This window comes from Colias croceus, chromosome 19 (genome assembly GCF_905220415.1).
Source record: "Colias croceus chromosome 19, ilColCroc2.1".
NCBI classification, from domain to species: domain Eukaryota; kingdom Metazoa; phylum Arthropoda; class Insecta; order Lepidoptera; family Pieridae; genus Colias; species Colias croceus.
In genome coordinates this window covers 7980314-7995798 of record NC_059555.1, presented here as the reverse complement: position 1 = coordinate 7995798, position 15485 = coordinate 7980314, and the positions used below count along the sequence as shown (strand labels likewise).

At 35.7% G+C, this 15485-nt stretch overlaps 4 protein-coding genes across 4 annotated transcripts; 1 reads left to right on the top strand and 3 right to left on the bottom strand.

Annotated features, from left to right (window-relative positions):
* Positions 1-5570: 5570 nt before the first annotated feature.
* LOC123700580 lies at positions 5571-8575 on the bottom strand. The gene has a single exon (XM_045647838.1). It carries the CDS (start codon positions 8091-8093, stop codon positions 6021-6023), a length of 2073 nt encoding a protein of 690 aa, XP_045503794.1. The 5' UTR covers positions 8094-8575; the 3' UTR covers positions 5571-6020.
* Positions 8576-11347: 2772 nt separating this feature from the next.
* Positions 11348-12258, top strand: LOC123700593 (mitochondrial inner membrane protease subunit 2). Its single transcript, XM_045647856.1, has one exon. The coding sequence runs from the start codon at positions 11512-11514 to the stop codon at positions 12004-12006; it is 495 nt and encodes a 164-aa protein (XP_045503812.1). The 5' UTR covers positions 11348-11511; the 3' UTR covers positions 12007-12258.
* A 290-nt stretch (positions 12259-12548) lies between these two features.
* LOC123700590 (yrdC domain-containing protein, mitochondrial) lies at positions 12549-13313 on the bottom strand. The gene has a single exon (XM_045647853.1). The coding sequence runs from the start codon at positions 13311-13313 to the stop codon at positions 12582-12584; it is 732 nt and encodes a 243-aa protein (XP_045503809.1). The 3' UTR covers positions 12549-12581.
* A 104-nt stretch (positions 13314-13417) lies between these two features.
* Positions 13418-14411, bottom strand: LOC123700594 (DNA-directed RNA polymerase III subunit RPC10). Its single transcript, XM_045647857.1, has 2 exons — positions 14165-14411; positions 13418-13603 (listed from the first exon to the last, which is right to left on the bottom strand). Exons 1-2 carry the CDS (start codon positions 14303-14305, stop codon positions 13418-13420), a joined length of 327 nt encoding a protein of 108 aa, XP_045503813.1. The 5' UTR covers positions 14306-14411.
* Between the last annotated feature and the right edge of the window lie 1074 nt (positions 14412-15485).

Sequence of the window (15485 nt, the reverse complement as noted above, 5' to 3'; positions counted from 1 at the left end):
TCGTATCTCTATTAAAATAAGGTTTAAAGTAAATGTTTTTTTTCAAACTCCGGTATGTCCGTCGACAGTGGTTTATCAAACTTAGGTAAGTCCATTTCGACCAATCACAGCGCAGTATGGCACTAAAATGGCTGCCATTTCTCTCAATTTTGTTGAAGCTATCACGTGTGACCAATGCTTATAAATCGTTTTAATTGATAAATGATGGAAGAAAACAGTTTTACTATAGAGGTGGTGGTTCTAGACAAAGCAAGGAAAAAAACAATACCAAAAGCTAAAACAGACAAGGCTCAGAAAACAGCTAAAAGATAAATGAAACTAGACGCACAGCACACGCACAGTAGTTATTCCCAGCCATGAAGCCCAGGGCCGAACTGAGATTTTTTCAACCGTTTTGATTTATTGACCCCTCACTTTGCCCAGCAGTGGGATGATGAAGGTTAATAATAATAATAATTTGTATCTTTTAATTTACATATTTTATTTTAATGTCCAATACTTACAACGCGACAAACTATCTACCCAATTCCACCACCTCAGTACGTCCCAAAACTGAGTTCTATCAAATCCCTGTAAGTCCATTAGAAATTTTTCAAATTCCTGTAAGTCCAAGACGATGTTTTTCAAAACCCGGTAAGTTTTGCTGGTACATATCAAACGCCTGTATGTCCAGATTTAAATCTAATTTTGTGGTATAATCATCAAGTAATACATTTCTTTTTCTTCGTAAAAATAATTCTAATGTATTATATTATATCCGTCATAAATTATAAAGGTCCAAACATATTGTTTTTTTAAGTTATTAAAAATACCTCGATTCCCACATTTCTGTTAGAATGGACTTACCGGAGTTTGATATGTATCGACTCAATTTAAAAACTGCTACACCAATTTTAATGTAAACATTCAGCCTGTATGTGATATCACAGACTAATGTCACAGACTAATGTCGGTGATATCATATCCCAGAAATATTCCGGATTCATCGCGTAAATGTAAATGCTGTTCTAATAATAAGAATTAATTTTTCTTTTATTTGTTTTTGCTTTTTCTGATGTGATATTGACAGTAAATGTGTTTTATTTATTGATTTATTTAAATGGAATGTAGCGCGATGACAACAAAAGGTTGATCATCATCATCATCACTTTCGATTCATCCTCATGAATTGAGTTCGAATAAGCAAGACGCCTAGAAGGCCTAGGACATCTATTAAATTTTTTGCAATTGAATAGAAAGCCCCTTTTCGTTAATACTAGTGACATAATATTATAATCAAAACTTTCACGTTGTATTTATGTCATAAATACTAATAATTAACAGAACACCTTAGTTATAATAAACCAATAACTTAACTTATAAAATAACACACCATAAAAAGACCCGTTAAGGAAGGCCTCAGGGCAATATGTATTGATATGATGAGTAATCCTAATTCAACAATAAAAATAACGGACTTATCGAGATTCTCATTCTTAATTGATGAAAAAAGTATATATTATATTATTGTATTAGTATGAATTCAATGAGTCATACAAAATCTTTAAAATCCAGTTTCGTATACAGTAACGTAAACTTGTTGAAATCAGCTTAAAGCAAATTACAAACTTAATGCCTCGGGCTAACACTAATCGCGATCTAGGTCAATACGAAGATTGATGGCAAGTCAAATTGCAATATCATAATACATCAAAACAACGTTTTCAATAACGCATTAGTTATCTGAGTATAGTTCTCATATTCACATAGGTACACTATAAAACGAATTGTGACGCGCGGTTTCATTCGCGGGCAATACATGTATCTGTAATACAATAATTATGGCAGAAACATAGAACACATCACTGCAAAGTATCGTAAATATCCGCTCAATAGTTTTTGCGGGAAAGAACAACAACCAACAAGCAACCAGCAAAAACCAATATCCATACATTCTTATAAATTTCCCCGGAAAACGAGATTCAGGTACAACCAATGAAAGAGGAAATGGTATACAATCACATAACTAATATTACGACCGCCAAGTGATTCGGGTGTAGCTACTCATAGAGGAAGGATGTATATAGCTACTATACTTATTTTCTAGTGGCATAGCCCTACTCTTTTAGATCGTCTTGAACCTGACCACAGAGCAAGTGAACCTGACACTTTTTGTTTGTTGTACCCAAGAAGCTTATATGTTGTACCTATAGTTGACCAAGGGTTACCTAGCTTATGTTTACGTACTGTTTACGTATAATATTGTAGACACAGATTGTAGACAACAAAATTTAAATAGATAAAAAAGAAGCTTCGACAACAGTACTAGTAACATGTTACTTTCAATATAAATATATCAACTTAGTTACTAAGAAAAGAGGCGTAAGTAAATTACTTAAAATTAAATCAAAGCAGCTGCATCCTTAAGTAATTGAGCTTTATTGTTCGGTGTTAATCGACTTTCGAAGAATCTTCTATTGATCTAACCACTATCATATTTTATCCTCATCTAATATATATTATAAAGGCGAAAGTTTGTGAGGATGTATGGATGTATGGATGTTTGGATGTATGGATGTTTGTTACTCTTTCACGTAAAAACTACTGAACCGATTACAATGAAATTTAGCACACATATAGAGGGTAACTCGGATTAACACATAGGATAGTTATTATCCCGGAAATCCCACGGGAACGGGAACTATGCGGGTTTTCCTTTTCAAACGCGGGCGAAGCCGCGGGCGGAAATCTAGTAATCTAATATATAAAAGGCGAAAGTTTGTAAGTATGGATGTATGGATGTTTGTTACTCTTTCACGTAAAAACTACTGAACCGATTACAATGAAATTTAGCACACATATAGAGGGTAACTTGGATTAACACATAGGATAGTTTTTATCCCGGAAATCCCACGGGAACGGGAACTATGCGGGTTTTCCTTTGCAAACGCGGGCGAAGCCGCGGGCGGAAATCTAGTATAAAATATTATAAACTGGCTTTTGCTTGCTTGTTGAATTCATAACTATTCTGTACCTAACTACGTAAAGGCCTAGGCAGTATCAAATGTAAACTTTGAACTTTGTATGTGTTATGATGAATAATATTTGCATTTGAAAGATACAGAACTATTTTAGAAACACAATCAGCAGATGTTGACTTGAATATCTTACACGATGACATCTATTTTTCTACCCACTAACTTCAATAATACTTATGTAAAGTGGGACAGTTGCTAACCATTAGGAGGAAAAAAAAAAGATCATGGATTATTTTGTCACATTTTGTAATTGTGAATTATTTTATAATGATTGAATTTGTGTTTTTAATAAAATCGTATTGTATTGACTAGACTATTGAATAGATTAAAATATATTCTATACTTAATTTTTATAGAATACTAGCTGTGCCCCGCGGTTTTACCCGCAGTGCTCCGCTCCTGTTGTTAGTGTGATATCTAATAATATAATACTTATTAATGAAAAAAAAAATGTATTCTTCCTCGATAAATGAGCTATTTACCACCGAAAGAACTTTCAAATCGGACCAGTAGTTCCTGAGATTAGCGCGTTCAAAAAAACAAACTCTTCAGCTTTATATTTTAAAATAATAATATCAATACATATGTATAGATAGAGTATTTCTATAGTTTATATGTGTTACTATCTACAGCCTACATCACTGCAGTCTCACAGATATGTATATATAAATAAAAAATCGGTACCGTTTTTTTTTTTTTTTGTATGGTGTTTCTCAATGTTAGCCAGAAGGGCTACTACATATTTTTAACGCGGACGCGGGGGTGAACTGAAGGTTCACCCTGGTAGCGACATGCACAAGGGCGTCCCCCCTTGACGGGGACCACGAACCTCGGCTTGAGCTGTCGCTTGAGTGGAGGAGGCCAGAAGGGCCCTAATCGGACGGGAATCGGTACCGTGCGTATTCAGTTATTTTGGTAAATAAGCTACAGTGTACATCATCGCCAAGTATCATCAAATTCCGTTCAGTAGCTTTCTCGTGAAACACACATACATACATACATCCTCACAATCTTTCACATTCATAAAACGTTTTCTAGGCTTGAAAATATTTATTTTTACCCAACTGTGCCAGATAGAGTTATGTTTTTCAAGCGTGTGTATGAATGTATATTTTTTGGCACGCTCTATGGCATCAACGTTGATATTAGTTACACATAACATGAATTAGTTTTAAAAAGAAAACCTTCCAGAATTCATTGTTTTTCCTCTTAGAATTAATTTTCTCTTTTTTGATGAAATGTTTGCATTAAGTAGGTAGATGATTCTTATGTATGCAAAAGACGCTCCTACTCATATTACTTACCAACATGCTTGATGAATATTATTGTTTTAGCGTATTGTTAAACAAGTACCTACGCATATTTTATGGATAACAGTTTTAGGATTCTAGACCATCATTTTTTTAATGTTTTTTGGCAATATCTGGAATGAAGTCGTAGATAAAAGTACGATCTTTTACATTTCAATCTCGTAGTGTGGACTACAATTACCAAACATAAATAAAATAGTGCATTGACAAAATATTGCATTGTTTTTTACAAAAAGATTAAACCGCCTTCAAATGGTCAGAACTGCACAAAATTTAAAAAAATCACAGGAAGTTTCAATTAAAAAAAATAATCTTCAAAATCGGTTCAGCCAGTCGGAAGCTCTGATGTAAGAAAAATAAAGAAGCCCATAAGAAATACACTCTTGTTCCAGTTGTCAGTATACTTTTCCGATCTTCTGAAGGAACCTTCTCTCCCTCCTCCTAGTCACCTTCACCATCGCAGGACTTGAATGCAGTTGTATTTTTATATGAAAAGCATTTTCTGGATAATAGCCTAATTAGTAATTAGATAGAATCAGATCTCACAATAATAATTCGTGGGAGTCGAACCCACGCCTTGAAGTTGTGCGCTATATAGAGCTTGCGACGAGCTTTTTCATCTAATTAAATTAAAATGTCATACATCATAAAATGTTAACGGTTGCTAGATTTTAAACTAACTTTAATAAATGTTATTATTTGCTTGTTAATTGTATGTGTATATCAGAAAATATTTATCAGAGACATAGACGAAAAAACAGTTTTTCATTTGAATTAGGACACAGCTTATTGACGCCAGAAAAGTAAAGGGAAAAATATAGATAGGAGAAAAAAAAACGAATTCATAAACGCAGTATCAGTTCAGCAGTCTGTTATGATGTACATGCGAACATACAGAAGAAAATAAAGTGAGTGTGTAAATAGATTATGTAAAAATTATATTTCGATTAACAACAAATGAGGGAAAATACCACTATAAGCGTCCATCTTTTTTAATTTCCTAGTAAAAACTGTATCATTCTGAGCTCAGTAATTCAGTACTAAAATATGTAGGTATTGAAAATTATAAAATCCTTTTGCACAATCATGTATGAAGTGTGTTGTAACTGAGTATTGGTTCCAAGAAATCGGATACGCGACCAACTTCGCTAACAAACACTGTATAAACAACTTTCACAAAACAGTGGGAAATTTTTAACAATGTCAAATCCATTAAAGGTTTTCATTAATTAAAACAATTTGGTTACTGAGGTATTTTCAAAAGGAGGCAATTTACTATTATGGATAAACTTAATTTTAATAATATTTATATTTTTACATGGAAATTTTCATCACATTAAACATTAATCCTAGGCCATTTTCTCAGTATTCATTTCAGTATCAACAATGAGTTATGTCATATCGAAAAAATACAACCATTCTGCATTATCTATTTCATAATTGTTCGTCGACGCGCCGACATCCACGTCGGCGGGCCGATTAAAAAAATCTTATAAATAATATACAAAATAATACAAACATTAGTTCGTTTTTCAAAGAAAAATGAGATTTAACTTTATCATAACATTTAAATTCCGTTGGGGGACAAAATTCGTGATTATTCAACATTTACAATGCCAGTCCGATTCGATTCTTTACAAAAAAAATAAATATACAATTATGTGACTACACAACCAGTGATTGCTTATATTGTTCAGCATTTTTCGTCAGCTAAGAGCGGATCTAGAGAGAAACCCAGATCGAGCACCGCTGAGGAAGGCCGCTTGGCGGTTTTGATGGTCGCAGCGCGAGGCTTGCGCTCTGAATGTCCCAAATGTCCGTTTAAAGTGTGCCGCACGTCACCACCGAATAGATCACTCAACGTCTGCTGCACGTCCTTACTACCACCACTAGTTGAACTACACGTCACTATTAGTTTACGCACTTCTGGCTTGTTCGTTTTACTAGCATTGTTCATATGTAAAGTCTTAGAAAGCGACGACAGGCTCTGGCTGTAGTAATTGTTCGCGACGCCAGACGCCTTGGACGACCGCGTTAACGACGATTTTATGTTACTCCGGACGGTCGCGAATTTCTTGCCTAACGTTATTGCACTGCCCGCGTGAGACGCGTTGAAGGTACAGAGAGCCAGCGGCCGCGGACACGAGGAGTACCAACAGACGTCGCTCGGCACCAACGGCAGCGGACCTTCCGGCTTCTCTTCCTTAACAGGAGGAGTCGGTTGCGCTGGCGGTGCTATACTTAGTATAGGTACATCCGTGGGGATATCCGCGTCGTCCGGTAACAGAAAAGAATCAGTGGGCAGTGGTTGGCTGAGGAGAGATGTGATGCTTGACGTATCGGGTAAAACGGGATCTTCGACGCTTAGCCAACTCGCGTAGATGTCGTTCACTTGCTGCTCAGTCGTTAAGCCGTTGAAAGTGCCGAGGTCTATTGATGTATTGACTAGGAGCGGTGGGAGGTTGAGAGGAACTGTCGTTACTGGCGCAGGGGTGGCCACGGGCGCCGGTGGCGGGGGGTGAGCGACCGGAGGGGTGTACGTGTTCCCCGAAGCTGCAGCATCCCTTGAGGCGCGATGTTCTGCTAACAGTGTGTCGAAGGGCTTCGCGCGGCCCTCCACAGTCCTCCGCAGCGACAGAGCGTGCGCTTTGCACGTGAGCGACCGCGTGCAAGGCTTGGGATTCTCGGCGGTGACTACTCCGCAGTGCTTATTCGGATCGTATTCTCGTAGATTAAATTTCGTTTTACTCGTTTTGCGCGTTTGCGCCTTCGTGCTCGGCGTCGCCGGAGCCTTTAAAGCTTGAGCAGTTTGTACATTGTCTACGACTGTTGATAACATGGGAGATGTGTTCGGTGGAAATGATAAATTTGATAAATCTGTGTCTGATATTGTATAACCAGTTAGTGATGTATCTAATGATGCTGCATACAAGTCTTGTGATTGCATAGTTTCACTAGTTGTAGGAAAATTTATGTCATGTATATCCTTAATTATATTTTTCCAGTCTGCAGCATTTGTGATGTCGTCTGCACTCTGTATTCCTTCAGAGTTCATTATTGCAAAAATGTCATCAGTGAGGTTTTCTCCCAGTGGTAAATCCTCTGTATCTTGAATACTGACAACAGGTAACTCTCCGCTCTCCATGCTTATCTGCACCTCACCAGTTATTGCTGAAGAGGTGCTCGCTTCTTCCAGGTACTGTAAATCAGGTTGTGGCAAAACTATCCTAGATAAAGGAGCGGCTGCCGTGTGCACTGGGGAGGTCTCCATCTTTACAGGGTGGATATCTACAGGAACGGGAGGTGGTGGCTCCTTCTTATGCCTACTTCGGCCCGGAGCTGATTTTAGTTTAACTGTAGGAGGTGGAGGTGGAAGGATTGGCTCAGCACCAGTGTGGGATTCAAGTAAATGTCTGTACACTGCACTACACTTCACTATATCTCCGCACATGTGACACACTGCAGCGTTTAAATTGTCCATTTGTGGAAACAGTCCATGGAGGCTCATGCTTTCGTACCGCAGGCGGTTGAGGCCCGCGCGCCGATACCGCGCCTGGCCCCGCTCCGCCACCTTGTACGGATGGGAGTCGTGGACGCGGCGGGTGGACGAGCTTTTGCTGTCCACCGCCGCCGGCGTCGTAAACGTTCCATCGTTGTCTCGTCTCGGAGACAAGTGACCGATTTCGCTCACCCACAAATCCCATGGTTTCTCGTTACATTTCAATGGACTAACTATCTTCGCCGCGAATGGGAAGTCACCAGACATTTTCACTTAAACTTATATTTCTGTACACGATTTCTCCTCGTGGCCTCACGGGAGCCCGGTCATTGTGATCTCCTTACACCTTGATAGGTTATTATCCCATTTCTTCCCCACGTCAAGACCAGCTGAGAACAGCGTCGAGGTCACATTGTAATGTACTCATTCACTTCATTATTTACACTTATCAGCCCAAAACGTGTTGTGATTGTTTTAGCTTTTATATTTACAGGGACAGATGATCTATCTCACTGACAGCTGATTATGCAGGTTGTAAGTTTTTCTTGACCACGGAACACATCCATCTGTAGACAGTCCTTTCTAAAAGTTTTCTGGTTCCTAAGTGAAACAAATGTAACTATTGTCTTAATTTTCTGTGATACTATACTTGTTACACACGTATAAATAATCAAAAAATGATGTTTAGTTGATGGTGGTTGTGATTTACTACAGAAAGCATCAACACTTTTTTGAGTATTTGTAATAAAGTAGAGAACGATTCCTAAATTTCTATAATTTATGGTCATTCATTTCGAGTCAAGAAGCTTATATCTAATACACTGGAGATTTCGGTATGAACATTGACGTGTAACAAGAAAATATTGCCCAGTTCATGTTTTTTATCACTTTCACACCTAACTTGGTATTGCCACTGTTAATACGAAGTTTTCCCAAGGCTACTATGTATGCTGTAATATTCTGTGCAAAAGGTTAGTTTTTGTACATGAGTTTGTTGATAAATTGCCAACAACGTCATTCAGAAGCATTGTTGGATGAGACAATTATTATTTATGCTAAAGAAACTAAGTATCTGAACCAATTATTAAAAAGCGATACTCCCTGATTATGGGTAGTCACCATAATAAAATTGTAGCAACTCTCACTTTGTCAATATGGCATGTGTGTCAAAAAAATTGCGTCGCTTCGAATATTTAAGTTAATATTGTTGCTTATTTAATGAATATTTTCCGAATATAAAGAATGCATTGTATTGTGCAAAATTGCAGAAGTGTTTGGACACCAAATTCTGGCATAGAATTTCACAGGCAAGTGTATATTTACGTTATTTACAATATTCCTCAATACTCCTGCATTTACCTGTTTAGAATCATTTCAATGGCAAAAATTGTAAAATTTTGCATCATTTTAGAAAGCATTCATGTTAAATTTGTTATTTTCCTAATACTTTATCATTTTTCAACAAGTTTTCAATAAACAAAATTAACAAGTAAGGTAACCATGATGACGAGTTTTTATGGATAGTGAAGAGAATATATTGTAATAACAATATTATGATGAAATTTAGAACACCATTTTCAAGATTTTTACTAGTAATGAAACAACACTTGACATCGGTATTGCACTCACATGTAGTTATAAGATTGTTCGTTTTTACATTGAAATTTATACTTTTTTAACTTACCTCATATTTTTTGTTTTAGGTATTTCAGCTTTCCAAAAAGTAAAATAAAAAGAAATATATGTGCCCATCAAGTTTAAAATTACTGAGGATTACGACCCAGAAAAAAATACCTTTTGAAAAATAAACTTTGTAAAGAAAATTTGTGCAAGGCTGAAGATCTGAGTAGCTAACAATTTGGTAAACAGCATCTGATGCAAAACACAACTTTCCTCTATTTACAAAGGATGTTAATGCTATATATCGGTTCATATCCAAGCTTTGTAGCCAAAAGTTATTTATAACTATCATTCTATACCAATTAAAATTGTATGTACCTACCTATAAAGTATGACCATAATATTATAATATAAATACTGTTAAAAATATATGTCGTTATTATTTATAGACCATGATTTTTAGTTTTTTCTATTTTGAAAAATCCTGAATTTACAAACCAGCGTGGTCACTCGACAGAAAGAGACAAAAAACATGACTGACGTCATTGAATGTCATAGTTTCTTGTTTCAAGTTAATGGTCATAGTGCAATCTCCAGTGTATTAGAGGATATAAGCTTCTTGTTTCGAGTGATGTCTAGTGACATACCACAGGCTAAAAAAATATGATGATGTTTTATTTTTAAATTTGTACCCTGTTTATATTATGGATATAAATTTTAATAACATTTAAATTATAAAAAAATCATTATTTTTAGTTATTAAAGTGAAACTTTTATTACATCGTCTCAAACTTTTTGCTCTGTGTAGCGCATGTCGCGTGACGGTCGAATCGTACGATAATTATCGTACAAATACGATAATTTTGTGCCTGTTTCACTTTTACCGTGGTTTCATAAAACCACACATTTTTTAATTGAACAGATTTTTTAAGCTATTGGATAGCTTCTATCGCGGGCCTTGAGCGCGGGGACCGAATCGAGAAATTCCGTAACGAAAAAACCTCACGCTCCCCACTCCGACGGGCGGAGGTGTGGCTTGAAGCCTGAAGGCATAGCATGCAATAGCTTTACCGCGGCAGTCCCCGAGTGCCGCAAGTGTTTTTTTTACGATTTAATTAATTTAGGTTTAATAATTTGTTTTCCGGTGATTCTTGACGGAATTCGTGTGGGACGGCCTTCAACGAGATGGACAGACGACCTTCAAAATGGCGGGGAGCCGCTGGATTCAGGCCGCTGGTGATCGGTCGTTTTGGAAATCTTTGGGGGAGGCCTATGTCATGCAGTGGACGTCTTTAAAGGCTGGAATGATGATGATGATGATGATGAATTTGTTTTTGGCCTAAAGTTATGTATGAGCATAAACTTGTATTGACACTATAGAGTACGTTAGGAAGTTATTAATTACATGAGATTAAATTTTTTAAAACTTACGATAAACAAGTTCTAAATTGTAGCACATGTAGCCAAGATAAATGGTAGGGATAATATTTATTATTTTGGATTTCATTAATTGTCCTTATAGGTATTAGTCTGTGGTCACAGTATTAGTGATGTATTATGCCTCCTCTACACTACTCGCGAAGTTAAACGAGGTTAGACGAATAGAATAATGTAGAGAGGCAGTTCGGCTTACTTCGTCCAACTTTACCTCGCCTCGACTTCCGTTTCTTGTCGGTTTTTGCGCCGAGTCAAAGGGCACGAAGTTACCCAAAGTGCGTTCTGAATATGAACGAATGCGCTCCTCGCGAAGTTGAACGAGTGTGTAGTGTAGTACCGCGGACTTCGGCCGAGGAACTTCGCGAGTAGTGTAGAGGAGGCATTACAAGAGGCATGATTATTTGACAGCTAACGTCAAATTGTTTTGCGTCTGACATTGACATTACTCGAGTTAAAAATTTAAAATTGTCAAATCACAAATGTCAAGCTCTCCGACTGATTAGTATGGACGAAATTCTTATTTGGCTATAAAAAAATTGAATATGTTTCCTTTATAGAAGGAAACAATACATAATAGACCGACTATGTCGGTTAATTTTTATTGGCACCTGGAATCACCGGCCCATCAATGTGGATCCGAAGCATTTTTAGATCGATGCTTTTTGGAGTGCCGATCGGAGTAACTTTTCTGGATACTGTAGGTTATGTAGCGAGAGTCGAAGGCATATCAATGCAGCCGGTATTAAATCCAGAATCTACGAACACGGACTACGTGTTTCTATCTCGTTGGTCTGTGAAGGACTACAATGTACAAAGAGGTGACATAATCTCGCTCGTGTCCCCGAAAGATCCGAATCAAAAAATTATTAAACGTGTTGTAGCTTTAGAAGGTGATATTGTGAGTACATTGGGCTATAAAACTGCATATGTGAGGGTACCTGAAGGCCATTGTTGGGTGGAAGGTGATCACACAGGGCACACTTTGGATAGCAATACATTTGGTCCAGTTTCTCTAGGTTTAATAAATGCAAAGGCCAAGTTTATAGTGTGGCCACCAAACAGATGGCAGAGCTTGGAAGTGAAGGTTCCGGAACATAGAAAACCAGTCAGTACCCAGATATGACAAATAATCTAAGTTTAGCCAAAGTGAAGCAGCATCTCAGTACAGACAGTTCTTGTTGTGATGTGTTAGTTTTATAAATTGTTACAATATTTATTACAGAGTGTAGGGAAATGTAAATACTTTATTTTCTGAACAATAATGGCTTGATCTGAGCTTATCTCATAATTACTGCCAAATTGGATAAGCATCTCTTCAAACATAAGTTTAATGAAATTTAAAAATATTGTGAAAAATAAAGTTTTGTTGATCAAATGATTTTGTTTTTATTTTAAAACTTTTAAACTGTCCTTGATCTATAATTTAGCACAAAAATACAGTATACATCTGCAATATTAAGTTGCAAAATACTTTTTTCTGGTTTCACAGAAATATGTACTTGGTTTGGTACTGCATATATACCAAACCAAGGTATATGCATATATACTTGGTTGTAGACATGATCATATGATTGAAATTATTTTTAGTGAATTTTTCAAGTTTATTCAACACTTGATTGTAAAATAAAAATATTTTACCTTTCTCATAGCTTACATTAAACACTATTTAAATCAAACAAATTTAATCCTTCCATAAAACTATTTAACAATACTACTCAGTCCATGCTCCTGTAAGATTTTCACAATTGTTTCATACGAAATACCCTTTCTTATTATATTGTAATATCCAATTTTAGACAAATCAATCACTGTGGAGCCACTCCGATTCTTATCCAAACCTTGACTCAATGTACCGCCATCAAAAACCGCACCTAAATAGCTGAACAAATGTTCGAACTCCTTAACAGTCAGTGACGATGGTTCATTACTTGAATTTGCACTTGTTAATGCAACGGGCATATCAAACACATTTGTTACTTTATTAATAAAACTATGATTTGGTATTCTTATACCAATTTTAGTCGTCATCGGATTCAAGTATGGATTATTCAATCGTTCAGTTTTCTCTAATACCACAGTCACTGGCCCTGGTAACAAGCTGGTTAATAGATTGTCACTTAAATGCTCTGCTTGGCCCCACTTCCTGACATCAGATATATTACTGACACAGATTGCTACTGGCTTTGCTGAATCCCTGCCTTTAATTGCATATAGTTTTTTGATTGCATCCTGACAGTTGGCACTACAAGCTAGCCCATATATTGTATCTGTAGGCACAGCAATTACATAACCGTTAGATAGATAATCTGTTGCTTTCACATAAGCCTTCTCCTCCCCACATGGTATTATTAGAGTTGGTTCGTACTTCATTTTTATAGCACTTTTGTTTCTAACTAATCTTACTAAACTTAACTTTTTGAAAATGTTCATTCTTTCAATATATAGAATAAGATCTATATCTAGAATATATCTAGATATATCTAGATATAATATATCTAGTATATAATATATCTAGATATCTAGAATAAGAATATCTAATCTCGCCAGTTGTGAGCACACTTATGGTCGCAACATCTGTAGAAAGTTGTCATAGGTTCATCAGCAGATCGTGTTTGAAGTTGCATAAAGAAGGCTTTACCGTGACCACATTTAGGGCAAACGGCATCAGTAGAATCTACATTCTCCCATGCGGCAGCACCGCCCATAATATAATCTAATTCCTGAAACACGAAACATATAATAAGAGACGAGAGAATATAAATCCTAATAGACGAGCTAGCTATCTTGCCCTCCCGAAGATCCGAACGAATTATGGAAGGCGAACGGCAACATACGAGGGAGCACGTTTCTATAACGGATTGCCAAGCAAATTAAAAAGTGTAAACTCATTTATTGTATTCAAAAAACAATTAGCGAAACACATCCTGGAAGACCACACGCTCAAACTTTGAATGCAATGAATGAGTACCTAACCTAAACTTATTTAAATAACTTACTCTAAATCTTTAACTAACGAATGATATTTTTTATAAATACCTATGTTTAAAATTAAGTTTCTCATGTAAGTGACTTAATGTCTTAATGGGAATAAATGTCTTTAAACCTTACATATAATATAAGAAATCAGTTTGAAAACTGATATTTTAGTGCGAAAAATAATTACAATTTAAATTAATTACTGTTTCTTTAACATGCTACAAAAAAAACCTCCAAAAGTTTAAAAGAGACATGTTAAAACGATTTATTATGAGTTAATACTTGTATGATGCAATAATCATTACCTTTAATTTTGGGAAGGTCTTCGCAGACACCTTCTTCTTTATGTTATATATGTAAGGACATGTGTTGCATGCGTATCGAAGCCCTGATTCTGGAGCTTCTTCAACCATTAAAATATTCGCGCACGTTGGACAAAATAACATTATTTTCTGTTTCTTACTAGCGTCAATACATATTTATGCCTTAATTATGTATTCAACGTAGATGTTGTGTATAGAAATATAGGGCACAAGTACCAATTGGAATTTGTACTTAATACTTATAATAGAACAAAACTTTAGTAAAGATGTTTTTATTAATATTTTAAAAAACTTAGCGATTCGGCGTACGACCACATGATAGATACCTATTTTAGGATCTTGACCAAGAAGCTTATATCTAATACACTGGAGATTGCACTATGACCATTGACTTGTCACAAGAAAATATAACCTTGAATGACGTCAGTGTTGTTTTTTGTCTCTTTCTGTGGGTGACCACACTGGTTTGTATATTCAGGATTTTTCGAAATAGAAAAAACTAAAAATCATGGTCTATAAATAATAACGACATATATTTTTAACAGTATTAATTATATTATAATATTACTGGCCATACTTTATAGGTACATACAATTTTAATTGGTATAGAATGATAGTTTTAAATAACTCTTGGCTACAAAGCCTGGATATGAACCGATATATAGCATTAACATCCTTTGTAAATAGAGGAAAGTTGTGTTTTGCATCAGATGCTGTTTACCAAATTGTAAGCTACTCAGATCTTTCTTTTTAAACGCGTTGCTTCGACGGGTCAATTTCAAGCCAAAATCATCAAAGAAAAACTGTTTATAATAAACGCCTTGCACAACTAAGTTTATTTTTCAAAAGGTATTTTTTTCGGGGTCGTAATCCTCAGTAATTTTACCCTTGATGGGCACGTATATATTTCTTTTTATTTTCCTTTTGGGAAAGCTGAAATACCTAAAACAAAAAATATGAGGTAAGTTAAAAAAGTATAAATTTCAATGTAAAAACGAACAATCTTAGAATTACATATTATGAGTGCAATACCGATGTCGAGTGTTGTTTCATTACTAGTAAAAATCTTGAAAATGGTGTTCTAAATTTCATCATAATATTGTTATTACAATATATTCTCTTCACTATCCATAAAAACTCGTCATCATGGTTACCTTACTTGTTAATTTTGTTTATTGAAAACTTGTTGAAAAATGATAAAGTATTAGGAAAATAACAAATTTAACATGACTGCTTTCTAATATGATGCAAAATTTTACAATTTTTGCCATTGAAATGATTCTTAACAGGTAGATGCAGCAGT